Raw genomic sequence first — 26014 nt, 5'->3', positions numbered from 1 at the left:
GTCTCAGCCCCAGTCCCAGTCCCAGTCTCAGTCTCAGTCCCAGTCTCAGCCCCAGTCTCAGCCCCAGTCCCAGTCTCAGTCTCAGCCCCAGTCTCAGTCCCAGTCCCAGTCACAGCCCCAGTCTCAGCCCCAGTCTCAGTCCCAGTCTCAGTCTCAGTCTCAGCCCCAGTCTCAGTCCTAGTCCCAGTCTCAGCCCCAGTCTCAGTCCCAGTCCCCATCTCAATCCCAGTCCCAGTCCCAGTCTCAGCCCCAGTCCCAGTCTCAGTCTCAGCCCCAGTCTCAGTCCCAGTCTCAGTCCCAGCCCCAGTCTCAGCCCCAGTCCCAGTCTCAGTCTCAGTCCCAGTCTCTCAGTCTCAGTCTCAGCCCCAGTCCCAGTCTCAGCCCCAGTCTCAGTCCCAGTCTCAGCCCCAGTCTCAGTCTCAGCCCCAGTCTCAGTCTCAGCCCCAGTCTCAGTCTCAGCCCCAGTCCCAGTCTCAGTCCCAGTCTCAGCCCCAGTCTCAGCCCCAGTCCCAGTCTCAGTCTCAGCCCCAGTCTCAGTCCCAGTCCCAGTCCCAGTATCAGTCTCAGTCTCAGCCCCAGTCTCAGTCTCAGCCCCAGTCTCAGTCTCAGTCTCAGCCCCAGTCTCAGTCCCAGCCCCAGTCCCAGTCCCAGTCTCAGCCCCAGTCCCAGTCTCAGTCTCAGTCCCGGTCCCAGTCTCAGTCTCAGCCCCAGTCTCAGTCCCAGCCCCAGTCCCAGTCTCAGCCCCAGTCTCAGTCCCAGTCCCAGCCCCAGTCTCAGTCCCAGTCCCAGTCTCAGCCCCAGTCTCAGTCTCAGTCCCAGCCTCAGCCCCAGTCTCAGCCCCAGTCTCAGCCCCAGTCCCAGTCTCAGTCTCAGCCCCAGTCCCAGTCTCAGTCTCAGCCCCAGTTTCAGTCTCAGCCCCAGTCTCAGTCCCAGTCCCAGTCTCAGTCCCAGTCTCAGCCCCAGTCCCAGCCTCAGCCCCAGTCCCAGCCCCAGCCCCAGCCTCAGCCTCAGCCCCAGTCTCAGCCCCAGTCTCAGCCCCAGTCCCAGTCTCAGTCTCAGCCCCAGTCCCAGTCTCAGTCTCAGTCTCAGTCTCAGCCCCAGTCTCAGTCTCAGTCTCAGCCCCAGTCTCAGTCCCAGTCCCAGTCTCAGCCCCAGTCTCAGCCCCAGTCCCAGTCTCAGCCCCAGTCCCAGCCCCAGTCCCAGTCCCCGCCCCAGTCCCAGTCTCAGCCCCAGTCTCAGCCCCAGTCCCAGTCTCAGCCCCAGTCTCAGTCTCAGCCCAAGTCCCAGCCCCAGTCCCAGTCCCAGTCTCAGCCCCAGTCTCAGTCCCAGTCTCAGCCCCAGTCTCAGTCTCAGTCCCAGTCCCAGTCTCAGCCCCAGTCTCAGTCCCAGTCCCAGTCTCAGTCCCAGCCTCAGCCCCAGTCCCAGTCTCAGTCCCAGTCTCAGCCCCAGTCCCAGTCTCAGCCCCAGTCCCAGTCTCAGTCTCAGTCTCAGCCCCAGTCTCAGTCCCAGTCCCAGTCTCAGTCCCAGTCTCAGCCCCAGTCCCAGCCTCAGCCCCAGTCCCAGCCTCAGCCCCAGCCTCAGCCCCAGTCTCAGTCCCAGCCTCAGCCCCAGTCCCAGTCTCAGCCCCAGTCTCAGCCCCAGTCCCAGTCTCAGTCTCAGCCCCAGTCCCAGCCCCAGTCTCAGCCCCAGTCCCAGCCTCAGCCCCAGTCTCAGACCCAGCCTCAGCCCCATCCTCTGCCCCAGTCCCAGTCTCAGCCCCAGTCCCAGTCTCAGTCTCAGCCCCAGTCCCAGCCCCAGTCCCAGTCTCAGTCCCAGTCCCAGCCCCAGTCTCAGCCCCAGTCCCAGTCTCAGCCCCAGTCTCAGTCCCAGTCCCAGTCTCAGCCTCAGCCCCAGTCTCAGTCCCAGTCCCAGTCTCAGTCCCAGTCCCAGTCTCAGCCCCAGTCTCAGTCCCAGTCCCAGTCTCAGTCTCAGCCCCAGTCTCAGTCCTAGTCCCAGTCTCAGCCCCAGTCTCAGTCCCAGTCCCAGTCTCAATCCCAGTCCCAGTCCCAGTCTCAGCCCCAGTCTCAGTCCCAGTCTCAGTCTCAGTCCCAGTCTCAGCCCCAGTCTCAGCCCCAGTCCCAGTCTCAGCCCCAGTCTCAGTCCCAGTCCCAGTCTCAGTCTCAGCCCCAGTCTCAGTCTCAGTCTCAGTCTCAACCCCAGTCTCAGTCTCAGCCCCAGTCTCAGTCCCAGCCTCAGCCCCAGTCCCAGTCTCAGTCCCAGTCCCAGTCTCAGTCCCAGCCCCAGTCCCAGTCCCAGTCTCAGCCCCAGTCTCAGTCCCAGTCCCAGTCTCAGCCCCAGTCTCAGTCCCAGTCCCAGTCTCAGCCCCAGTCTCAGTCTCCAGCCCCCCGCCTCGCCCCAGTCCCGGGTCTCAGTCCCGGGTCTCGCCCCCAGTCCAGTCCCAGTCCGTCTCAGCCCCGTCTCAGCCCCAGTCCCAAGTTCGTCTCGCCCCCAGTCTAAACCCCCGTCCCAACTCACCCCATTTCCCCGCCCCCGGTTCTCACCCAGTCTCAGTCCCGCCTCGCCCGGTCCCAGTCTCAAGTCCCATTTTCTCAGCCCAGTCCCAGTCTCGGGGCCCCCGGGTCCCAGTTCAGTTTTTTCACCCCCAGCTAAAGTCTCACCCCCAGTCTCGTCCCAGCCCCAGTCCCAGTCTCAGCCCCAGTCCCCCCTCACCCCCGGTCTCAGCCCCAGCCCCGGTTCAGCCCGGTTTTCAGTCCGGGCCTCGCCCCCGCCCCCAGTTCGTCTCTTTTCCAGTCTCATTTCCCAGCCCAGCCCCGGCCGCCCTCGCCCCAGTCTCAGTCCCAGTTCACCCCCAGTCTCAGTCCCGTCCCATTTTCTCACCCCCCAGTTCAGTCTCAGTCCCCCCTTTTACCCCAGCCCCAGTCTCAGCCCCAGTCCCCACCCCCCAGTCCCAGCCCTCACCCCCAGCCCAGTCTCAGTCTCAGTCTCACCCCCGCTCAGCCCCAGTCCCATTTCTCAGCCCCAGTCTCACCCCAGTCTCGCCCCAGTCCCATTTTCTCAGTCTCGGGCCCCAATTTCCCACCCCCAACCCCAAGCCCGGGGTCTCCCCCCCGTCTCAGTCTCATTTCCCAGTCTCACCCCCAGTCTCAGTCTCTTTCCAGTCCCAGTTCAGCCCAGTCTCATTTCCCAGCCCCAGTCTCAGTCCCCCCTCAGTCTGTCCACCCTTTCACCCCCAAGCCCCAGTTCGTCCCGTTCACCCCCAGTCCCAGTCCCAGTCCCCAGTCTCAGCCCCAGTCTCAGTCCCAGTCCCAGTCCCCCAGTCTCAGCCCAGTCTCCCCAAAGCCCCACCCCTCACCCCCAAAGTCCCCAGTCCCAGTTCAGCCCCAGTCTCAGTCCCAGCCTCAGCCCCAGTCCCAGTCTCAGTCCCAGTCTCAGCCCCAGTCCCAGTCTCAGTCCCAGTCCCAGTCTCAGTCTCAGCCCCAGTCCCAGTCTCAGTCTCAGCCCCAGTCTCAGTCCCAGTCCCAGTCTCAGTCCCAGTCTCAGCCCCAGTCCCAGCCTCAGCCCCAGTCTCAGTCCCAGTCCCAGTCTCAGCCCCAGTCTCAGTCCCAGCCTCAGCCCCAGTCCCAGTCTCAGTCTCAGTCCCAGTCTCAGTCCCAGCCCCAGTCCCAGTCCCAGTCTCAGCCCCAGTCTCAGTCCCAGTCTCAGCCCCAGTCTCAGTCTCAGCCCCAGTCTCAGTCCCAGCCTCAGCCCCAGTCCCAGTCTGAGTCCCAGTCTCAGCCCCAGTCCCAGTCTCAGCCCCAGTCCCAGTCTCAGTCTCAGCCCCAGTCTCAGTCCCAGTCCCAGTCTCAGTCTCAGTCCCAGTCTCAGCCCCAGTCCCAGCCTCAGCCCCAGTCTCAGTCCCAGTCTCAGCCCCAGTCTCAGTCCCAGCCTCAGCCCCAGTCCCAGTCTCAGTCCCAGTCTCAGCCCCAGTCCCAGTCTCAGTCCCAGTCTCAGCCCCAGTCCCAGTCTCAGCCCCAGTCCCAGTCTCAGTCTCAGCCCCAGTCTCAGTCCCAGTCCCAGTCGCAGTCTCTGTCCCAGTCTCAGCCCCAGTCCCAGCCTCAGCCCCAGTCTCAGTCCCAGTCCCAGTCTCAGCCCCAGTCTCAGTCCCAGCCTCAGCCCCAGTCCCAGTCCCAGTCTCAGCCCCAGTCTCAGTCCCAGTACCAGTCTCAGCCCCAGTCTCAGTCCCAGTCCCAGTCTCAGCCCCAGTCTCAGCCCCAGTCCCAGCCTCAGCCCCAGTCTCAGACCCAGCCTCTGCCCTGGTCCCAGTCTCAGCCCCAGTCCCAGTCTCAGTCTCAGCCCCAGTCCCAGCCCCAGTCCCAGTCCCAGTCTCAGTCCCAGTCCCAGCCCCAGTCTCAGCCCCAGTCCCAGTCTCAGCCCCAGTCTCAGTCCCAGTCCCAGTCTCAGTCTCAGCCCCAGTCTCAGTCCCAGTCCCAGTCCCAGTCTCAGCCCCAGTCTCAGTCCCAGTCCCAGTCTCAGTCTCAGCCCCAGTCTCAGTCCTAGTCCCAGTCTCAGCCCCAGTCTCAGTCCCAGTCCCAGTCTCAATCCCAGTCCCAGTCTCAGCCCCAGTCTCAGTCCCAGTCTCAGTCTCAGTCCCAGTCTCAGCCCCAGTCTCAGCCCCAGTCCCAGTCTCAGTCTCAGCCCCAGTCTCAGTCCCAGTCCCAGTCTCAGTCTCAGCCCCAGTCTCAGTCTCAGTCTCAGCCCCAGTCTCAGTCTCAGCCCCAGTCTCAGTCCCAGCCTCAGCCCCAGTCCCAGTCTCAGTCCCAGTCTCAGTCCCAGCCCCAGTCCCAGTCTCAGCCCCAGTCTCAGTCCCAGTCCCAGTCTCAGCCCCAGTCTCAGTCCCAGTCCCAGTCTCAGCCCCAGTCTCAGTCTCAGTCCCAGCCTCAGCCCCAGTCCCAGTCTCAGTCCCAGTCTCCGCCCCAGTCCCAGTCTCAGTCTCAGCCCCAGTCCATGTCTCAGTCTCAGTCCCAGTCTCAGCCCCAGTCCTAGCCTCAGCCCCAGTCTCAGTCCCAGTCCCAGTCCCAGTCTCAGCCCCAGTCTCAGTCCCAGCCTCAGCCCCAGTCCCAGTCTCAGTCCCAGTCCCAGTCTCAGTCTCAGTCCCAGTCTCAGCCCCAGTCCCAGCCTCAGCCCCAGTCTCAGTCCCAGTCCCAGTCCCAGTCTCAGCCCCAGTCTCAGTCCCAGCCTCAGCCTCAGCCTCAGCCCCAGTCCCAGTCTCAGTCCCAGTCTCAGCCCCAGTCCCAGTCTCAGTCCCAGTCTCAGCCCCAGTCCCAGTCTCAGTCTCAGCCCCAGTCCCAGTCTCAGTCTCAGTCTCAGCCCCAGTCTCAGTCCCAGTCTCAGTCCCAGTCTCAGCCCCAGTCCCAGCCTCAGCCCCAGTCTCAGTCCCAGTCCCAGTCTCAGCCCCAGTCTCAGTCCCAGCCTCAGCCCCAGTCCCAGTCTCAGCCCCAGTCTCAGTCCCAGTCCCAGTCTCAGCCCCAGTCTCAGTCCCAGTCCCAGTCTCAGCCCCAGTCTCAGTCTCAGTCCCAGCCTCAGCCCCAGTCCCAGTCTCAGTCCCAGTCTCAGCCCCAGTCCCAGTCTCAGCCCCAGTCCCAGTCTCAGCCCCAGTCTCAGTCCCAGTCTCAGTCTCAGTCCCAGTCTCAGCCCCAGTCCCAGCCTCAGCCCCAGTCTCAGTCCCAGTCCCAGTCTCAGCCCCAGTCTCAGTCCCAGCCTCAGCCCCAGTCCCAGTCTCAGTCCCAGTCCCAGTCTCAGTCCCAGCCCCAGTCCCAGTCTCAGCCCCAGTCTCAGTCCCAGTCTCAGCCCCAGTCTCAGTCCCAGTCCCAGTCTCAGCCCCAGTCTCAGTCTCAGTCCCAGCCTCAGCCCCAGTCCCAGTCTCAGTCCCAGTCTCAGCCCCAGTCCCAGTCTCAGTCTCAGCCCCAGTCCCAGTCCCAGTCTCAGCCCCAGTCTCAGTCCCAGTCCCAGTCCCAGTCTCAGTCTCAGTCCCAGTCTCAGCCCCAGTCCCAGCCCCAGTCCCAGTCTCAGCCCCAGTCTCAGTCCCAGCCTCAGCCCCAGTCCCAGTCTCAGTCCCAGTCTCAGCCCCAGTCCCAGTCTCAGTCCCAGTCTCAGCCCCAGTCCCAGTCTCAGTCTCAGCCCCAGTCTCAGTCTCAGCCCCAGTCTCAGTCCCAGTCCCAGTCCCAGTCTCAGTCCCAGTCTCAGCCCCAGTCCCAGCCTCAGCCCCAGTCTCAGTCCCAGTCCCAGTCTCAGCCCCAGTCTCAGTCCCAGCCTCAGCCCCAGTCCCAGTCCCAGTCTCAGCCCCAGTCTCAGTCTCAGTCCCAGTCCCAGTCTCAGCCCCAGTCTCAGTCCCAGTCCCAGTCTCAGCCCCAGTCTCAGTCTCAGTCCCAGCCTCAGCCCCAGTCCCAGTCTCAGTCCCAGTCTCAGCCCCAGTCCCAGTCTCAGCCCCAGTCCCAGTCTCAGTCTCAGTCTCAGCCCCAGTCTCAGTCCCAGTCCCAGTCTCAGTCTCAGTCCCAGTCTCAGCCCCAGTCCCAGCCTCAGCCCCAGTCTCAGTCCCAGTCTCAGCCCCAGTCTCAGTCCCAGCCTCAGCCCCAGTCCCAGTCTCAGCCCCAGTCCCAGTCTCAGTCTCAGCCCCAGTCTCAGTCCCAGTCCCAGTCTCAGTCCCAGTCTCAGCCCCAGTCCCAGCCTCAGCCCCAGTCCCAGCCTCAGCCCCAGCATCAGCCTCAGCCCCAGTCCCAACCTCAGCCCCAGCCTCAGCCCCAGTCCCAGTCTCAGCCCCAGTCTCAGCCCCAGTCCCAGTCTCAGTCTCAGCCCCAGCCCCAGTCTCAGTCCCAGTCCCAGTCCCAGTCTCAGCCCCAGTCTCAGTCCCAGCCTCAGCCCCAGTCCCAGTCTCAGCCCCAGCCCCAGTCTCAGTCCCAGTCCCAGTCTCAGTCTCAGTCCCAGTCTCAGCCCCAGTCCCAGCCTCAGCCCCAGTCCCAGCCTCAGCCCCAGTCCCAGCCTCAGCCCCAGCCTCAGCCTCAGCCCCAGTCCCAGCCTCAGCCCCAGCCTCAGCCCCAGTCCCAGTCTCAGCCCCAGTCTCAGCCCCAGTCCCAGTCTCAGTCCCAGTCCCAGCCCCAGTCCCAGTCTCAGCCCCAGTCTCAGCCCCAGTCTCAGTCTCAGCCCCAGTCTCAGTCCCAGTCTCAGTCTCAGTCCCAATCTCAGCCCCAGTCCCAGCCTCAGCCCCAGTCTCAGTCCCAGTCCCAGTCTCAGCCCCAGTCTAAGTCCCAGCCTCAGCCCCAGTCCCAGTCTCAGTCTCAGTCCCAGTCTCAGTCCCAGCCCCAGTCCCAGCCCCAGTCCCAGCCCTAGTCTCAGTCCCAGTCTCAGCCCCAGTCTCAGTCTAAGCCCCAGCCTCACCCCCAGCCCCAAGTCTAAGTACCAGTCTCACCCAAAGTCCCCGGTCTACCCCCGTCCCGTCTAAAGTCTCATTTCCCAGCCCCAGCCCCAGTCTCGCCCCAGTCTCAGCCCCGTTTTCCCCCCCGGGCCCCGGGTCCCCAGTCCCGTCCGTCTCACCCCCAGTCTCAGCCCCAGCCTCAGCCCCAGTCCGTCTCAGTCCCAGTCTCACCCCCAGCCCCAGTCTCGTCTCGCCCCAGTCTCGGCCCTTTTCCCGGGTCTCGTCCCCGTCCCAGTTTCACCCCCAGTCCCCCCCTCCCCCCCAGCCCCAGCCTCACCCCAGCACCCGCCTCAGCCCCGCCCCAAAGGCCCGGGCCCTCAGCCCCAGCCCCGTCTCAGCCCCAGTCTCAGCCCCAAAAATTCCCAGTCTCAGTTCGCCCGGGCCCCAGTCTCGGGTCCAGTAAGCCCCTGTCTAACCCCCCAGCCCCCAACCCCTTCTCGTCCCAGCCTCAGCCCCGGGTTCCCAGTCTCAGCCCCAGGTCCAGTCTCGGGTCTCAGCCCCAAAAGGGTTAAATTTTAAGGTCCCCGGAGCCCCCCCCAAGGTTCCTCAACCCCCCCCACCCCCCCCTCCCAACCCCCCCCCAGCCCCCCAGCCCCCCCCAGGCCCCAGTCCCAGCCTCAGCCCCCACAGCCTCACCCCCCAGTCCCACCCTCACCCCCACCCTTTCACCCCCAGTCCCGCCCCCACCCCACCCTCGGGCCCAAAGTCCGTCTAGCCCCCAAGTCTCACCCCCAGCCCCAGTCTCAGCCCCAGCCCCCAGCCCCAGCCCCCAGTTTTCAGCCCCAGTCTCAGCCCCTTTCTCAGTCTCACCCCAAGTCTCATTTCCAGCCCAAAAGTCTCAGTCTCAGCCCCAATCTCACCCCCAGTCCCGGGCCTTAACCCCCAGTTCGGGCCCCAAAGCCCCGTCTCACCCCCAGTCTCAGCCCCGGGCCTCAGCCCCAGTCTCAGTCTCAGTCCCAGTCTCAGTCCCAGCCCCAGTCCCAGCCCCAGTCCCAGCCCTAGTCTCAGTCCCAGTCTCAGCCCCAGTCTCAGTCTCAGTCCCAGCCTCAGCCCCAGTCCCAGTCTCAGTCCCAGTCTCAGCCCCAGTCCCAGTCTCAGTCTCAGCCCCAGTCCCAGTCTCAGTCTCAGTCCCAGTCCCAGTCTCAGTCCCAGTCTCAGCCCCAGTCTCAGCCCCAGTCCCAGTCTCAGTCCCAGTCCCAGTCTCAGCCCCAGTCTCAGTCCCAGCCTCAGCCCCAGTCCCAGTCTCAGTCCCAGTCTCAGCCCCAGTCCCAGTCTCAGTCCCAGTCTCAGCCCCAGTCCCAGTCTCAGTCTCAGCCCCAGTCTCAGTCTCAGCCCCAGTCTCAGTCCCAGTCCCAGTCTCAGCCCCAGTCCCAGCCTCAGCCCCAGTCTCAGTCCCAGTCCCAGTCTCAGCCCCAGTCTCAGTCCCAGCCTCAGCCCCAGTCCCAGTCCCAGTCTCAGCCCCAGTCTCAGTCCCAGTCCCAGTCTCAGCCCCAGTCTCAGTCCCAGTCCCAGTCTCAGCCCCAGTCTCAGTCCCAGTCCCAGTCTCAGCCCCAGTCTCAGTCCCAGCCTCAGCCCCAGTCCCAGTCTCAGTCCCAGTCTCAGCCCCAGTCCCAGTCTCAGTCCCAGTCTCAGCCCCAGTCCCAGTCTCAGTCTCAGCCCCAGTCTCAGTCTCAGCCCCAGTCTCAGTCCCAGTCCCAGTCTCAGTCCCAGTCTCAGCCCCAGTCCCAGCCTCAGCCCCAGTCTCAGTCCCAGTCCCAGTCTCAGCCCCAGTCTCAGTCCCAGCCTCAGCCCCAGTCCCAGTCTCAGCCCCAGTCTCAGTCCCAGTCCCAGTCTCAGCCCCAGTCTCAGTCCCAGTCCCAGTCTCAGCCCCAGTCTCAGTCCCAGCCTCAGCCCCAGTCCCAGTCTCAGTCCCAGTCTCAGCCCCAGTCCCAGTATCAGCCCCAGTCCCAGTCTCAGCCCCAGTCTCAGTCCCAGTCTCAGTCCCAGTCTCAGCCCCAGTCCCAGCCTCAGCCCCAGTCTCAGTCCCAGTCCCAGTCTCAGCCCCAGTCTCAGTCCCAGCCTCAGCCCCAGTCCCAGTCTCAGTCCCAGTCTCAGCCCCAGTCCCAGCCTCAGCCCCAGTCTCAGTCCCAGTCCCAGTCTCAGCCCCAGTCTCAGTCCCAGCCTCAGCCCCAGTCCCAGTCTCAGTCCCAGTCTCAGCCCCAGTCTCAGTCTCAGCCCCAGTCCCAGTCTCAGTCTCAGCCCCAGTCTCAGTCCCAGTCCCAGTCTCAGTCTCAGTCCCAGTCTCAGCCCCAGCCTCAGCCCCAGTCCCAGCCTCAGCCCCAGCCTCAGCCTCAGCCCCAGTCCCAGCCTCAGCCCCAGCCTCAGCCCCAGTCCCAGTCTCAGCCCCAGTCTCAGCCCCAGTCCCAGTCTCAGTCTCAGCCCCAGCCCCAGCCCCAGTCCCAGTCTCAGCCCCAGTCTCAGCCCCAGTCTCAGTCTCAGCCCCAGTCTCAGTCCCAGTCCCAGTCTCAGTCCCAGTCTCAGCCCCAGTCCCAGCCTCAGCCCCAGTCTCAGTCCCAGTCCCAGTCTCAGCCCCAGTCTCAGTCCCAGCCTCAGCCCCAGTCCCAGTCCCAGTCCCAGTCTCAGTCCCAGCCCCAGTCCCAGTCCCAGCCCCAGCCCCAGTCTCAGTCCCAGTCTCAGCCCCAGTCTCAGTCCCAGTCCCAGTCTCAGCCCCAGTCTCAGTCTCAGTCCCAGCCTCAGCCCCAGTCCCAGTCTCAGTCCCAGTCTCAGCCCCAGTCCCAGTCTCAGTCTCAGCCCCAGTCCCAGTCTCAGTCTCAGTCTCAGCCCCAGTCTCAGTCCCAGTCCCAGTCTCAGTCCCAGTCTCAGCCCCAGTCTCAGCCCCAGTCCCAGTCTCAGTCCCAGTCCCAGTCTCAGCCCCAGTCTCAGTCCCAGCCTCAGCCCCAGTCCCAGTCTCAGTCCCAGTCTCAGCCCCAGTCCCAGTCTCAGTCCCAGTCTCAGCCCCAGTCCCAGTCTCAGCCCCAGTCTCAGTCTCAGTCTCAGCCCCAGTCTCAGTCCCAGTCTCAGTCCCAGTCTCAGCCCCAGTCCCAGCGTCAGCCCCAGTCTCAGTCCCAGTCCCAGTCTCAGCCCCAGTCTCAGTCCCAGCCTCAGCCCCAGTCCCAGTCCCAGTCTCAGCCCCAGTCTCAGTCCCAGTCCCAGTCTCAGCCCCAGTCTCAGTCCCAGTCCCAGTCTCAGCCCCAGTCTCAGTCTCAGTCCCAGCCTCAGCCCCAGTCCCAGTCTCAGTCCCAGTCTCAGCCCCAGTCCCAGTCTCAGTCTCAGCCCCAGTCCCAGTCTCAGTCTCAGCCCCAGTCTCAGTCCCAGTCCCAGTCTCAGTCCCAGTCTCAGCCCCAGTCCCAGCCTCAGCCCCAGTCTCAGTCCCAGTCTCAGCCCCAGTCCCAATCTCAGTCCCAGTCTCAGCCCCAGTCCCAGTCTCAGTCCCAGTCTCAGCCCCAGTCTCAGTCTCAGCCCCAGTCCCAGTCTCAGTCTCAGCCCCAGTCTCAGTCCCAGTCCCAGTCTCAGTCTCAGTCCCAGTCTCAGCCCCAGTCTCAGTCCCAGTCCCAGCCTCAGCCCCAGTCTCAGTCCCAGTCCCAGTCTCAGCCCCAGTCTCAGTCCCAGCCTCAGCCCCAGTCCCAGCCCCAGTCCCAGCCTCAGCCCCAGTCCCAGCCTCAGCCCCAGCCTCAGCCTCAGCCCCAGTCCCAGCCTCAGCCCCAGCCTCAGCCCCAGTCCCAGTCTCAGCCCCAGTCTCAGCCCCAGTCCCAGTCTCAGTCTCAGCCCCAGTCCCAGTCCCAGTCTCAGCCCGTCTCAGCCCCAGTCTCAGTCTCAGCCCCAGTCTCAGTCCCAGCCTCAGCCCCAGTCCCAGCCTCAGCCCCAGTCCCAGCCTCAGCCCCAGCCTCAGCCCCAGTCTCAGCCCCAGTCTCAGCCCCAGTCTCAGTCTCAGCCCCAGTCCCAGCCCCAGTCCCAGTCCCAGTCCCAGTCCCAGTCTCAGCCCCAGTCTCAGTCTCAGTCCCAGCCTCAGCCCCAGTCCCAGCCTCAGCCCCAGTCCCAGTCTCAGCCCCAGTCTCAGTCCCAGTCCCAGTCTCAGCCCCAGCCCCAGTCCCAGTCCCAGTCTCAGCCCCAGTCTCAGTCTCAGCCCCAGTCTCAGCCCCAGTCCCAGTCTCAGCCCCAGTCTCAGCCCCAGTCCCAGTCTCAGTCTCAGCCCCAGTCTCAGTCCCAGTCCCAGTCTCAGCCCCAGTCTCAGCCCCAGTCCCAGTCTCAGCCCCAGTCCCAGTCTCAGCCCCAGCCCCAGTCCCAGTCCCAGTCTCAGCCCCAGTCTCAGTCTCAGCCCCAGTCTCAGCCCCAGTCTCAGTCTCAGTCCCAGTCCCAGTCTCAGCCCCAGTCTCAGTCCCAGTCTCAGCTCAGTCTCAGTCCCAGTCCCAGTCCCAGTCTCAGTCTCAGTCCCAGTCCCAGTCCCAGTCTCAGCCCCAGTCTCAGTCCCAGTCCCAGTCTCAGCCCCAGTCTCAGTCCCAGTCCCAGTCTCAGTCTCAGCCCCAGTCTCAGCCCCAGTCTCAGTCCCAGTCCCAGTCTCAGCCCCAGTCTCAGTCCCAGTCCCAGTCTCAGTCTCAGTCCCAGTCTCAGCCCCAGTCTCAGTCCCAGTCCCAGTCTCAGTCTCAGCCCCAGTCTCAGTCACAGTCCCAGTCCCAGTCTCAATCCCAGTCCCAGTCCCAGTCTCAGTCTCAGTCCCAGTCCCAGTCCCAGCCCCAGTCTCAGTCCCAGTCTCAGCCCCAGTCTCAGTCCCAGTCTCAGTCTCAGCCCTAGTCTCAGTCCCAGTCCCAGTCCCAGTCTCAGTCCCAGTCCCAGTCTCAGCCCCAGTCTCAGTCCCAGTCCCAGTCTCAGTCTCAGCCCCAGTCTCAGTCCCAGTCCCAGTCTCAGTCTCAGTCCCAGTCCCAGTCCCAGTCTCAGCCCCAGTCTCAGTCCCAGTCCCAGTCTCAGCCCCAGTCTCAGTCCCAGTCTCAGTCCCAGTCCCAGTCTCAGCCCCAGTCTCAGTCCCAGTCTCAGTCTCAGCCCCAGTCTCAGTCCCAGTCCCAGTCTCAGTCCCAGTCTCAGTCTCAGCCCCAGTCTCAGTCCCAGTCCCAGTCTCAGTCTCAGTCCCAGTCCCAGTCCCAGTCCCAGTCCCAGTCCCAGTTGCAGACGGTAGCCTTACTGTGGAGGTATGAGGCTGCAAACCTGGAGGCACCGAATCCATCTGGTGGATGGAACGTGACATTTAACAGGACATAAGTTTAAATTAGCTTAAATCATAAACTGGAGATTAGAAATTTGCCAAACAAAGCTCCAGATGCCATATGAGCAACGGTAGCGTCAAGTATACATATCTTATCTCTCAGGAGATTCTATTTATTTTTTTCAGTTGGTAGAGCTTTTGTTTCACTATAAAAACTGTTAACTTTAAAAGTTTAGACAAATTATGCATTGCAGAGATTCACAGTTTGATCATTGGTCTGGTGTTTCCCTGAACATTGTGTGGTTATTTTTGGCAGCAGGGCGCTCACTGCTCTGTATAAACAGCATCCTTTTTTGTATTTCTAGCCAAAATCTTAAACCCCAGTTCTGTCATGTCTTAAACGACATGACAGAATCCCACACAGACCCACTCAGAGCGTTCGTTCAAACATGACTGTGTGTTTGACAGTTTTTCTTCAGCCCAGAGCTGTAAGGCCGTGTGGATAAACCCGCAGCCTGCGTGGCGTATTTATTTGTTCACGGCTCCAACATGGACGCCCCTCCTGCCGCCCCGCGACCCAAAGCAAAGACGGCTTCATGGATGGCTAATTTTTCCTTCCTGACCTCCCTTTGTGTGGCATTGACCCACTCCCCATCCCACCTTCAACCCCCCCAAGAATAGCTGCCAACTCTAACACCCCCCCACACACACACACACACACTAACAGGCTATTCTGTATTTAAATATATTTTTATTTTTTTCTTATATTTTTTTCTTTCTCTTATACCTGACAAACAAGGCGAGATTTAGTGTATACCTTATATAAATAGACTTGTTAGTTTTCTTTCATTTAAGCTCATTTTCATTATGGCCTGTTGGTATTTATTTTATTTAATTTTTTACTTTATTGATCTCACAATAGAGAAATTAACTCTCTGCATTTAACCCATCTCCTTGGGGAGCAGTGGGCTGCCATTGTGCAGTACCCAGGGAGCAGTGTGGGGTTAAGGGTCTCGCTCAGGAACCCAGAGTGGAGGCTGTGGGGATCGATCCGGGTACTAGGAACCAGGGCTTGAAACCAAAGGCCGTTTCTCAAGTCTGTTCTTTTGAAGAACCCAGAACCCAGAAAAGACCCTGGGAGAACCGGAGCACGCAGCATAAATATGGATCAATTGGCGTAATGATGACGTCACCACACGCTCAGCTCGTCTGGAGCTGCATTTCACCTCCTGTTATTAATAGTCGATAGATAATAATAAATTATGACTTTTTTTTATCTAGCGGGTGAATAATGATGAACACAGTCAGATAGAAGAGAAAATGAACATTTTGCCAAATAGAAAAAAAAAACATCAGAGCCAGCGGTCCTTCACACACGGCTATGCAGAGAGGGCCGCTGCAGACGGAGTAACGTTAGCCCTGGCCACTGCAGACGGGCTAACGTTAGCCATGGCCACTGCAGACGGAGTAACGTTAGCCCTGGCCACTGCAGACGGGCTAACGTTAGCCATGGCCGCTGCAGACGGGCTAACGTTAGCCTTGGCCGCTGCAGACGGGCTGCCGTTAGCCCTTGCCGCTGCAGATGGGCTGCCGTTAGCCCTTGCCGCTGCAGACGGGCTGCCATTAGCCCTTGCCGCTGCAGACGGGCCGCCGTTAGCCCTGGCCGCTGCAGACGGGCTGCCGTTAGCCCTGGCCGCTGCAGACGGGCTAACGTTAGCCTTGGCCGCTGCAGACGGGCTGCCGTTAGCCCTTGCCGCTGCAGACGGGCTGCAGTTAGCCCTGGCCGCTACAGACGGGCTGCCGTTAGCCCTGGCCGCTGCAGACGGGCTAACGTTAGCCCTGGCCACTGCAGACGGGCTAACGTTAGCCTTGGCCGCTGCAGACGGGCTGCCGTTAGCCCTGGCCGCTGCAGACGGGCTAACGTTAGCCTTGGCCGCTGCAGACGGGCTGCCGTTAGCCCTGGCCGCTGCAGACGGGCTAACGTTAGCCTTGGCCGCTGCAGACGGGCTGCCGTTAGCCCTTGCCGCTGCAGACGGGCTGCCGTTAGCCCTGGCCGCTGCAGACGGGCTGCCGTTAGCCCTGGCCGCTGCAGACGGGCTGCCGTTAGCCCTGGCCGCTGCAGACGGGCTAACGTTAGCCCTGGCCGCTGCAGACGGGCTAACGTTAGCCCTGGCCGCTGCAGACGGGCTAACGTTAGCCCTGGCCGCTGCAGATGGATTAACGTTAGCCCTGGCCGCTGTAGACGGATTAACGTTAGCCCTGGCCACTGCAGACGGGCTGCCGTTAGCCCTTGCCGCTGCAGACGGGCTGCCGTTAGCCCTGGCCGCTACAGACGGGCTGCCGTTAGCCCTGGCCGCTGCAGACGGGCTGCCGTTAGCCTTGGCCGCTGCAGACGGGCTGCCGTTAGCCCTTGCCGCTGCAGACGGGCTGCCGTTAGCCCTGGCCGCTACAGACGGGCTGCCGTTAGCCCTGGCCGCTGCAGACGGGCTGCCGTTAGCCCTGGCCGCTGCAGACGGGCTAACGTTAGCCCTGGCCGCTGCAGACGGGCTAACGTTAGCCCTGGCCGCTGCAGACGGGCTAACGTTAGCCCTGGCCGCTGCAGATGGATTAACGTTAGCCCTGGCCGCTGTAGACGGATTAACGTTAGCCCTGGCCACTGCAGACGGGCTGCCGTTAGCCTTGGCCGCTGCAGACGGGCTAACGTTAGCCCTGGCATTAGTTTGTTGCCCTGCTTGCAACTTTCTCAGAGCACAAGCCTACTGCTCACCAGGCCAACATTCCCAAACTAAGTGAGATGGATGTCCATAAAGAACATGGCATCTAGACTTAGACTAATTATTTGGATAAAAAACATCAAAATAATTAGTTTCATCCAGACAATTCATTTTTTTGTGGTTGGATTCGGTGCTGCCCCAACTTGTTGCTCACCACATACCAAAATAAATAATTTTTCCAGATGATGCAAAGTTAAATGTGACACTGTTTAATAAGTCTAAGGAATCATCCAGAATTATAGAAAATGTTCCTTTAATAGAGTAGAGCAGTAAAGCTTCTGGCATTAACAGTTTTTCCTGCATTACTTTTATACTTTAAAATGTTACTTTTTAGACTTTTACTGGAGTAAAAAGCTGAAGTTGATCCTCTAACTTCTACAAAAGTGATTTTAATGAGTATGATTTATACAGGAGGAATAAACATGAATACTTTTGACTCCTCTGCATGTCACATCGTCACACATCCAATCAAGTAATGCGCTTTAATTGACTTTTATTGTGAAAGAATCTGTTGTGTTTTTTTGGAAATGTAGCAGAAATACAGAAAGTTAATGAGTTTAAAATGGTTTGAAGTTAATCTTCTTAACTCTAAAGAAAGAGAAATTGTTTGCTTTTCAGTTTAGGTTCTGCACAGAATTAGCTGTTAAATTTTAACTCCTTTTCATTTCCTCTGGAAGTATTTTTAAAGTATATTTTAATTGTTATTTAATTTTTTTAAAAAATAGTTAAATGGTCATTTTAATGTTGTAGTTTTTTGCTTTTCTTAAAACTTAATCATGTTGATATGTGCGGTTGCTATTAGCAACCATGGGTTATATAGAAATGTTTGTCTCTTTCAGCTCTTTCATTTTATGACCTATTAACTCGACTTGTTTTTTTTTATTTCTGCAGACTGTGACTCTTACTGCAAAGCATCAAAAGGGAAACTGAAAATCAACATGAAGAAATTCTGCAAGAAGGATTACGGTGAGTCAGAATAAAATCAATGTTCTGGTTCTTAGCAATGCAAACCAAACATCTTATGGAGGAAATCAATAGAAACATTAATATTTAATGTTGGACATTATTTAAGTTTGGGTACAGAAAAATAAATCCGATATCAGAGGCCTGTTTTATATAAAGAAGATTTTACAGTTTTTTCTCTGAATGAAGCAAATAAAGGATCAAATAAATCTTCAAGCGAACAGAAGGAGAGAAAGGGAGCTGGAGGGAAGGAGCGGGAAACGGACTGGGCCAGCGGTGCGTTTGTGTGTGGGCGGGGCTAACTCTGCCCACAGAGCCAGAGGGGGGGGGGTCCTCATTAAGGATGGACCCACTTCCCCCACAGCCGCAGCGTCCCGTGCTGCATTCCTGCGACCATCAGTCTGCCGCGCCATTCAAGGTGTGGATAAGACGTATGACCTCTCCCCTCTCCCCCGCCACCCGTGTCCCCTCCCCTGATTGAAGTCAGGCTGCAGAGCTGCTGAACCAAACCGGGGGTGTCTCTGAGCATACTTCAGGAGCTTGACGGATAGGTCCGGGCTTTGTTCTGAGGAGATTTGGAGGAGTTAGGGGTCAGCTTATAGACACCTCCTCTTCAACCCGGGTCTACCTCACTGGTGGTGTCGTGAGAAAAACTGTGTCTCTGTGACATAAAGGGGGATGGGGGGGGGATTCAATGCATGCAGTTCTATGTCATTGGAGGGAAATTTATCAAATTTTGGTCCAAATTCATACAAAACACTGGAAAAACGACCTACAAATAAGTACAAATCTCCTAAATTAAGTGTATTTACCCTTAATTAGAGTAGGTAAAAGATATAGTTTGCCAAAGGGATGAGTGTTTTTACTCTATAAAAAAGATAATTAGATACGATGCACTTGAAATAAGACAATGCAATTGTGTTTTCTTATTTTAAGTGTAAATTGTCTGGATCCATTGGCAAAATGTCTCTTTGACCTCATAAATCCAAGAACAAAAGCACTTATTTCAAGAAAGAATTACTTAACTAGATTTAGATGTTTTCCAGTGTACTCAGCCACTTCTACACTGCAAAAACGATCTAGAAATAAGTAAAAAATTTCTTAAATTATGTGTATTTACTCTTAATTTGAGTGGGTAAATGAGGTAGTTTGCCAATGGAATGAGTATTTTTACTCTTTAAATAAGATAATTAGATAATATGCACTTGAAATAAGACAATGCAATAGTTTTTTTCTTATTTTAAAACTACATTGTCTTGATCCATTGACAAAATTCTCTTTTAGCTTCTTAATTCAAGAACAAATGCTCTTATTTTAAGAAATAATGACTTATCTAGATTTAGATTTTTTTCCAGTGTAGGAGAAGGACTGGTACACTGGAAAAAACATCTAGAAACATGTAAAAAATGTCTTAAATTAAGTTTATTTACCCTTGATCTAACTAGGTAAATGAGATGCAATTGGAGTATTTTTCCACTAACAATAAGATAATTAAATAATATGCACTTTAAATAAAACAATGCAGCTGTGGTGTCTTAATTTAAATCTAAATTGTCTTGTTCCGTTGGCAAAATGTCTCTTTTCCCTCTTCAATTCAAGAACAAATTTCTTCAAATTTATTTGAAGAAAAAAATGACTTATCTAGATTTGGATTTTTTCCAGTGTAATCTGCTGAGACACAGAACCTTAATTTAATTTAACCATTATTTAACCAGGATAATTCCACTGAGATTAAGAACCTCTTGTTTAAGGGAGCCCTGGTGACGCGTAAGAAAGCCTGAGGAATTAGCATGTGTTGCACATCAACTGCAGCACATCTACTGAGACTGATGGCTGCTGCAGGCTCCTGCAGGCTGCTGCAGGTTGCTGCAGGCTGCTGCAGGCTGCTGAAGGCTGCTGCGGGCTGCTGCAGGCTCCTGCAGGCTCCTGCAGGCTGCTGCAGGCTGCTGAAGGCTGCTGCGGGCTGCTGCAGGCTCCTGCAGGCTGCTGCAGGCTGCTGCAGGCTGCTGCAGGCTGCTGCAGGCTCCTGCAGGCTGCTGCAGGTTGCTGCAGGCTGCTGCGGGCTGCTGAAGGCTGCTGCGGGCTGCTGCAGGCTCCTGCAGGCTGCTGCAGGCTGCTGAAGGCTGCTGCGGGCTGCTGCAGGCTCCTGCAGGCTGCTGCAGGCTGCTGCAGGCTGCTGCAGGCTCCTGCAGGCTGCTGCAGGCTGCTGCAGGCTGCTGCAGGCTCCTGCAGGCTGCTGCAGGCTCCTGCAGGCTCCTGCAGGCTGCTGCAGGTTGCTGCAGGCTCCTGCAGGCTGCTGCAGGCTCCTGCAGGCTGCTGAAGGCTGCCGTGGGCTGCTGCAGGCTCCTGCAGGCTGCTGCAGGCTGCTGCAGGCTGCTGCAGGCTCCTGCAGGCTCCTGCAGGCTCCTGCAGGCACCTGCAGGCTGCTGCAGGCTGCTGCAGGCTGCTGCAGGCGAAATGGAATAAATTTCCTGCGGAGTAAAGATGTGTTCATCTGCAGCCGTAGTTTAACTTTGACACGCAACAAATCATAGATGGCTCTTCAAACTACTGAAGCATTAGAAGCTTTTTTTTTTTAAGTGAATTGTTAAAACCTCCGGCTGGTTTTAAAGCACCTTTGCACAAACATTCGCCACCATTTAAGTTTTTAACATTTTGGAGCAGGAAAGCTACAAAAGGAAAAAAAGAGTTCTGCTTTATTTTGAAGCTAAGCTTAAAGATATAAAAGTTTTTAAAGTGTTTTAACACGTACGTGTTGTGTGCATTCACATTCATCCACCCAGAGTCGACCCTTTAACAGGGATTATAGCACACTGCAAAAAATTTAATTTTTACTTAAAATAAGCACATTTTCTATGTAAGACACTTTACCAATGGAAGAAGATAATTTACATTTAAAATAAGAAAAATTTAAGAGTAAAAACACTCATTCCATGTGCAAAGTATTGTATTTACCTGCTAAATTTAAGGGTAAAAACACTCATTTTAAGATTTTTTTTACTGATTTCTAGCTTTTTTTGCAGTGCATCCTCCTGGCTTTATATTTCTACAAACACTTATTTCTCTCTGTGTTAGATTGGATGTGCAGCCTTGTATATATTCCCTATTAAATTTCGATTACAGACTTTGACTAGACCGTTTCAACATATTAGGTGTTTTCGTTCTAAACCAAGTGAATAACTGAAGCTCTTGCTGCAGGTTTAGCAAACTTCAAACAGGTCGTCTTCTTCTATGGAGCAATTTCCATCTTCCCATCAAATATTAACAGGCTGCGTGTAGAAAGGTGTATTTCACATTTCATGCTTTTTTTTTTATCAATGTAGAAGGGATAATTACTAAAGCATCACTTTTTTTAGACTTTTATAAAAAAAATAATAATAATTTTCTTCATTATTATGCACTTTATGTTGTCAGTAAAATAATATTTCATTTAAATGCATTGAATTCTGAGACTGTATCAATTCTATTCTATTCAGTTTATTTCTATAGCTCCAATTCACATCATGTCATCTCAGGTCACTTTCCAGTTCACCAGATCATCCAGTCAGATTGATTCAAAGTTTTCTATCTAAGGAAAACCAGCTGATTGCATCGACTCATTGACTCTTCAGCAATCGCTCACACTAAGCATGCTTGTAGCGACAGTGGAGAGGAAAAACTCCCTTTGAACAGGAAGAAACCTCCAGCAGAACCAGGCTCAGTGTGAGCGGCCATCTGCTGAGGCCCACTGGGGTTCAAGGAGACAGAAGCAGACATAGAAAAAGAAGCATAGATACAAAAGGCAACTGTCAACCAGCTCCACAGGCGGCCCCGTCCAGGAAACACACAGCCAGGCAGACGAGCTCCGAGCCAGCTCCCATGTCAGAGGATGAAGAGAGCACATCCAGTTAGTCACAGTCAGAGAAACAGGACTACACTGGAAAACAGGCCAAGCTCCAACATCTAGAAACAAAGGTGTTGATGGCAGCAGCACAGCTGATATTTCTCTCCAGGATGGAGTCACAGCCAAACAGGAACAGACCAGATGAAGCTACTATGAGAAAAAGCAGAGAGAGCAGAACGTTAGAGATTGAACTAACAGATTCTGCAGAGTGGGAGAATAGAGATAGAATGAAGCAGAATGATGAAAAAGGGGTCCCTATGTCCTCCAGCAGTCTAAGCCTATAGCAGCAGAACTATAGAGATAGCTCAGGATAACCTGAGCCACTCTAACTAGAAGCTTTATCAAAAAGGAAAGTTTTAAGCCTAGCCTTAAAAGTAGACAGGGTGTCTGCCTCACAGACTAAAACTGGTAGTTGGTTCCACAGGAGAGGAGCCTGAGAACTAAAAGATCTGCCTCCCATTCTACTTTTAGAAATTCTAGGAACCACTAGTAAACCTGCAGATTGAGAGCGAAGTGCTCTGTTAGGAACATAAGGAACAATCAGATCTCTGAAACATCAGGTAAAATAGTCTAAACGCTGAATTTCTCTTAAATGTTGCAAAGACATTGAATTCCATTAGCTGAAGGTTAAAGCAGCGACTCATCACAAGATTATTCATCTTTAAAGCTTCCTCATAATTATAGGAGAATCTTAATGGGACTTAATAGAGATCTGGTCAATATAATACATATTGATACATGTTGGGACGAGATCCATGAGCTCCTTCCTGCTCTCTGAGGGCTGCATCAGTTCATTCTTCACATAATATCCCTGAGTGTCTCTAATAGCCATCCCCTGCCTCCTAATGCCATTACTCATCAAACTGCTCCGTCAGGAAGAATGGACAAAGTGCATGTAGAGCCGTGTAGATCGCTGGGCTGTACACCTGCCTTTATTACTCTCATTTTAAAGAAAGAATTAAAGCAAAAGGGTCCATTAATGGTAACAGGAGACTGTTTGCTTTGGCGTAGTTCATTGTTTTTATTGCTTCCAGGTCTCACTTTATTCAGAACAACTATGATTTTACTTGTTTCAAAGAAAAACGAATTGTTTTTCTGAAAGTCATAGTAAGCAGGTTAAATTAAAAGGTCTTTGTCCTTATTATAATAGAACAGAAATGCATCCCTCTCTAATGCAAAGTGATGGTTTCTATATAAATAACTCAACTGCAACAGATTAAACCCAAAAAATAACATTTAATTTAACATTTCACTTTCCAGACGATTGGTTCTCCTCAGGATGCTGGATGCTTGAAACTTGACAAGTTTTGCTAATAATTATGGAGCCGGCTGGGACCCCATAGAGCATCGAAATCAGATTCTAGGATAATCTTTTCATCCGTAAATATGAAAGGAAAGAAAAACACGGTAGAACTTGTAACATTTCTGTAAAGGTAACAGTTTAAAATCAATGTAAATGGATTATGACCAATAAGGTTAATGGACTAGTTTTCTGTGAAGATAGACACGAGTCATGAAGGAGCAGACAGAGACTGATTTACAGTGACAACATCCAAATAGCCATATAACAAATGTGCAAAAAAATTAAATAAAATGAAAACAAAAAAATTATCAATTCCACAGTTCAACAGATTTGATTTATAGTTGCCTTTTGTATCTATGCTTCTTTTTCTATATCTGCTTCTGTCTCCTTGAACCCCAGTGGGCCTCAGCAGATGGCCGCTCACACTGAGCCTGGTTCTGCTGGAGGTTTCTTCCTGTTCAAAGGGAGTTTTTCCTCTCCACTGTCGCTACAAGCATGCTTAGTGTGAGGGATTGCTGAAGAGTCAATGAGTCGATGCAATCAGCTGGTTTTCCTTAGATAGAAAACTTTGAATCAATCTGACTGGATGATCTGGGTGAACTGGAAAGTGACCTGAGATGACATGATGTGAATTGGAGCTATAGAAATAAAACAGGGGTCACAAACCCGGTGCCCATGGGCACCAAGGGGCCCTCAAGGACCACATGGGGGGCCCTCAGAGTCTTCTAAATAAAGAACAACCCACCAGTGGTCTAAGTTTGAAATGTTATTTCATTCTGTTGCTCTTCTTTTTAATCATTTATAGAGATTTCAAAAATGAAAATGTCTAAATAAACTTAAAAATTAACAGAAACAATAAAAATATGTTGATAATGTACAAAGTTGAGGCTAACGCTAACCCTTGCAGCTCATGGGTCAGTAATGGTCGCCCTTCCTACGTCTCGGTACCCTCGAAGTGGCCCTCAGCCTTAAAAAGGTTGGTGACCCCTGAAATAAAATCTAAGATGGCTTTCAAAAACAGCACTGTTTCAAAGAAGATTCTTCTCCACATCCAAATTTCTAAAGGTTTAGGAAGAATCAAATAAAGAAAAAAAAAAAAGGCATCTTTTCCAGTGCTTTTATTCTGAAATTTTCCTTGTTAAATTTACCAATCAGATTAGTACAACGGAGTATTAGGGCCACGCTAGAGATTTTTTTTCTTCTACTATTTCAAGTATAAAGTTATAAAATTATGAGAATAAAGTTATAAAATTATGAGAATAAGTCATAATATTAAGAGAATAAAGTCCCAAAATTACGTAATAAAGTTGTATTTTATGACAACTCTTCCCAGAATCCCTTTCTTCCCTAAAATGAGGAATGTGGAGCACCATGGGAAGTTCTACTTTAGCATCGGTTTGACAAATCAGGAAATCTTTTAGCAGCAGCATCAAACTGGGCAGGAGGTCAAAGTGGACTCTGGTTGCTGATTGGTGGAGCTGGTCGGCCGCCATCTGCTGGGCGGAGCTCCAAGCTTTCTTTCTGAAACAGGTTGTTGTATGATGACTTTATTCTCGTAATGTTACGATTTTATTCTTGTAATAGAAGAAAACAAATCTCTAGCCTGGCCCTAATACTCCGTCATAGATCAGAATAAATTTGTTAACGGCATTTTATCTATTTTGTACGACGGAGTATTAGGGCCACACGTGAAGAGAAAAAATATTTTTGCCATGACGAGATTAAACTCGTCATGGCGAAATGTTGAGTTTAATGTCGACATGTCGACTTTAAAGTCGACATGTCGACATTAAACTCAGCATTTCGAGAATAAAGTTGAAATGTCATGTTGAGTTTAATCTCGACGTGTCGACTTTAAACTCGCCATTTCGAGAATAAAGTTGATATATCGTGTCGACTTTAATCTCGACATTCCAAAGTTTGGAGAAAAGAGCAACCGCGCTCCACAGCTGCAGTCTGCGTTTTAAGAGTGAAGGTAGTCTTTGACGTGCTGCAGCTGTATAATCATCACAGGAAGCGGTGACCTACCAATAATAACGTAACGTCTTTCCCTATGCCTACCCATATTATGGGGTTCCGTTAGTGCCAAGGAACATGTCAGTCATTTCAACTTTATTCTCGAAATGTTGAGTTTAATCTCGTAATGGGAAAAATATTTTTTCTCTTCATGTGTGGCCCTAATACTCCGTCGTAATTTTGACTCTTAATGCTTCATTTGTTCCTATTGTGACCCTGCAGCTGTCCAGGTGCACATCCTGAAGGCGGACAAAGTGGGCGAATGGTGGAAATTCACCGTCAACATCATCTCCGTCTACAAGCAGGGGGAAAGCCGCATCCGGCGGGGGGATCAGTTCCTGTGGGTCCGAGCGAAAGACGTGGCCTGCAAGTGTCCCAAGATCAAGCCCGGGAAGAAGTACCTGCTGCTGGGGAACGACGAGGACTCCCCCGGCCAGAGCGGCGTGGTGGCCGACAAAGGCAGCCTGGTCATCCAGTGGAGGGACACGTGGGCACGCCGGCTTCGGAAGTTCCAGCAGCGCGAGAAGAAAGGCAAGTGCAAGAAGCCATAGGTGGAGAAAAAAGAAAAGAAAAAACAGGCCGAGCTGGAGAAGAAACGGGAATCCTGAACAGGTTTTCAAAAGAACCGAGGAGCCGGGACAGAGGACACTGTTTATGTTGCTGCTTTTTGTGTAGAAGCATGAAGAGAATAATTTAGGATGATTTGTATTTTCTAGTGAACTTTTGCTGAAGGAGCTCACTTTGCAGATTTGGCTTCATGGTTTATTTTACCCCGACATTTTTCCCTCTTGTGGAATTTGGCAAATTTGCACCTATTACCATATAAAACATTATTTGTGTTTGTTTACTTTACTCTACTATGAAAAGCTTGTATTGTATGCTCTCAGTTTTTTGGGCAAAGGACAAAAAGATTCTTCATTACAGCTGCAATATTGCCTCTGCATGTATTGTTTTTTTTTTTATGTATTTTTCACAGAGAACACTGCAAAAAATTGAATTCTAAACAAGGTTTTTTTATTTTTAAATGCATTTTGTTTTGAATTGAGGAGGTAAGTGAGACACTTTGCCAATGGAACAAGACAATTTACATTTAAAATAAGAAAAAGCAACAGCAACTGTCATATTTTAAGAGTAAAAATACTCATCCTATTTGCAAATCATCCCATTAACCTACGAACATTAAGGGAAAATACACTTGATTTAAGAAATTTTTACTTATTTCTAGATCATTTTTGCAGGTTTCATGGAAAGTTTATCTGAGGTGCGCCTCAGATTGTCAAAGCTACTGTCCTATGGCAAGCCATCATGCATTTAGTTGTCTTTCATGTGCTCCGAGTCAGGAATGTTTTGCAGTTTAAACAATCATAAATATCTCGGTCTTCTGTTTCATCAGTAAGGAAAGATAAATTATGCAAGTAGAAGTGGAACTGGGACATAATTTAGTTTTGATTTATAAAAACACCTCAACGTACCTAGAATCATCAATTTTATGCTCAAGTATTTGCATAAGGATGTTTTTTTTTTTTTTTAGAAGACTTAGACAAACTTTTTTTTGCCATTTTGTATACACAGAGTGTATTCGTATGCACAGGGTGTATACAGAAATAAATTAGTCAAGAATTAAGTCACTACGGTGCCTTATAAAGAAAAACATTTTTAAAGTGAGGTTCTGTTTCCTGAGCAGCTTTTACAAACACATCTTCAACGATCAGAGCATCTTTAAAACAAAAAAGTGAAACTCTTCTACAAAATATTGCCATCAGCATTTGCTTGTCTACCTTTAGACAGATATTAACTTATTACATTGGATTTCATGTAGTGTCGGCGCAGACCTTAGCGACTATAACAGCTTAAGCTACAAGGTTCAGGAGTTCTGTTATAATGATTTATTGCTTTTCTTCCAGAGAAACATTCGTGAGGTCACATGATGTTGGAGAAGGCCTGCCTCTCAGTCTGGGCTCTGATCCAACCACATTTTTTTGTACCCTGAATTTTGAACTGACGTTTTTTTACACATTGAATTCCTTACATTGAATTATTATTTGGTGAAAATTCAGCTGCAAAAAAAATTTCCCTGCAAAAAAATTCAGCTGCAAAAAATGTGAGTGTAAATGTTCAGGTTTTGGTGAACTTAAACCAAAGCAATCTACACTCATGCCGTTGAGCAGCTTTTAGCTGCTTTTAGCCAATGAAATTAGCTCCTTTGGTCAGAGACAGATTTACAGGGAAATTTTTTGCAGCTGAATTTTTTAAGTTTTACCAGATAAAATTTCAGTGTAAGGAATTCAATGTATAAAAAAATGCAGTGCTTAAATATATATATATATATATATATATATATATATATATATATATATATATATATATATATATATATATATATATATTATATATA

General features: G+C 53.1%; 1 protein-coding gene across 1 annotated transcript in view; it reads left to right on the top strand.

The window, feature by feature from the left end:
* ntn1a (netrin 1a) overlaps positions 1–24577 on the top strand; it is a 140349-nt gene extending 115772 nt beyond the window's left edge. The window contains exons 6-7 of the mRNA XM_038270507.1: positions 16346–16420; positions 23842–24577. Coding sequence (XP_038126435.1) covers positions 16346–16420; positions 23842–24170 — 404 coding nt within the window. The 3' untranslated portion in view covers positions 24171–24577. The remainder of the gene's footprint in view (positions 1–16345; positions 16421–23841) is intronic.
* The last annotated feature ends 1437 nt before the right edge of the window (positions 24578–26014 follow it).

This window comes from Cyprinodon tularosa, unplaced genomic scaffold (assembly GCF_016077235.1).
Source record: "Cyprinodon tularosa strain WSP-4 unplaced genomic scaffold, ASM1607723v1 ctg763, whole genome shotgun sequence".
Taxonomy (NCBI): domain Eukaryota; kingdom Metazoa; phylum Chordata; class Actinopteri; order Cyprinodontiformes; family Cyprinodontidae; genus Cyprinodon; species Cyprinodon tularosa.
Note: the sequence above shows the minus strand (reverse complement) of the source record. Positions and strands in the feature narration are given on the sequence as shown.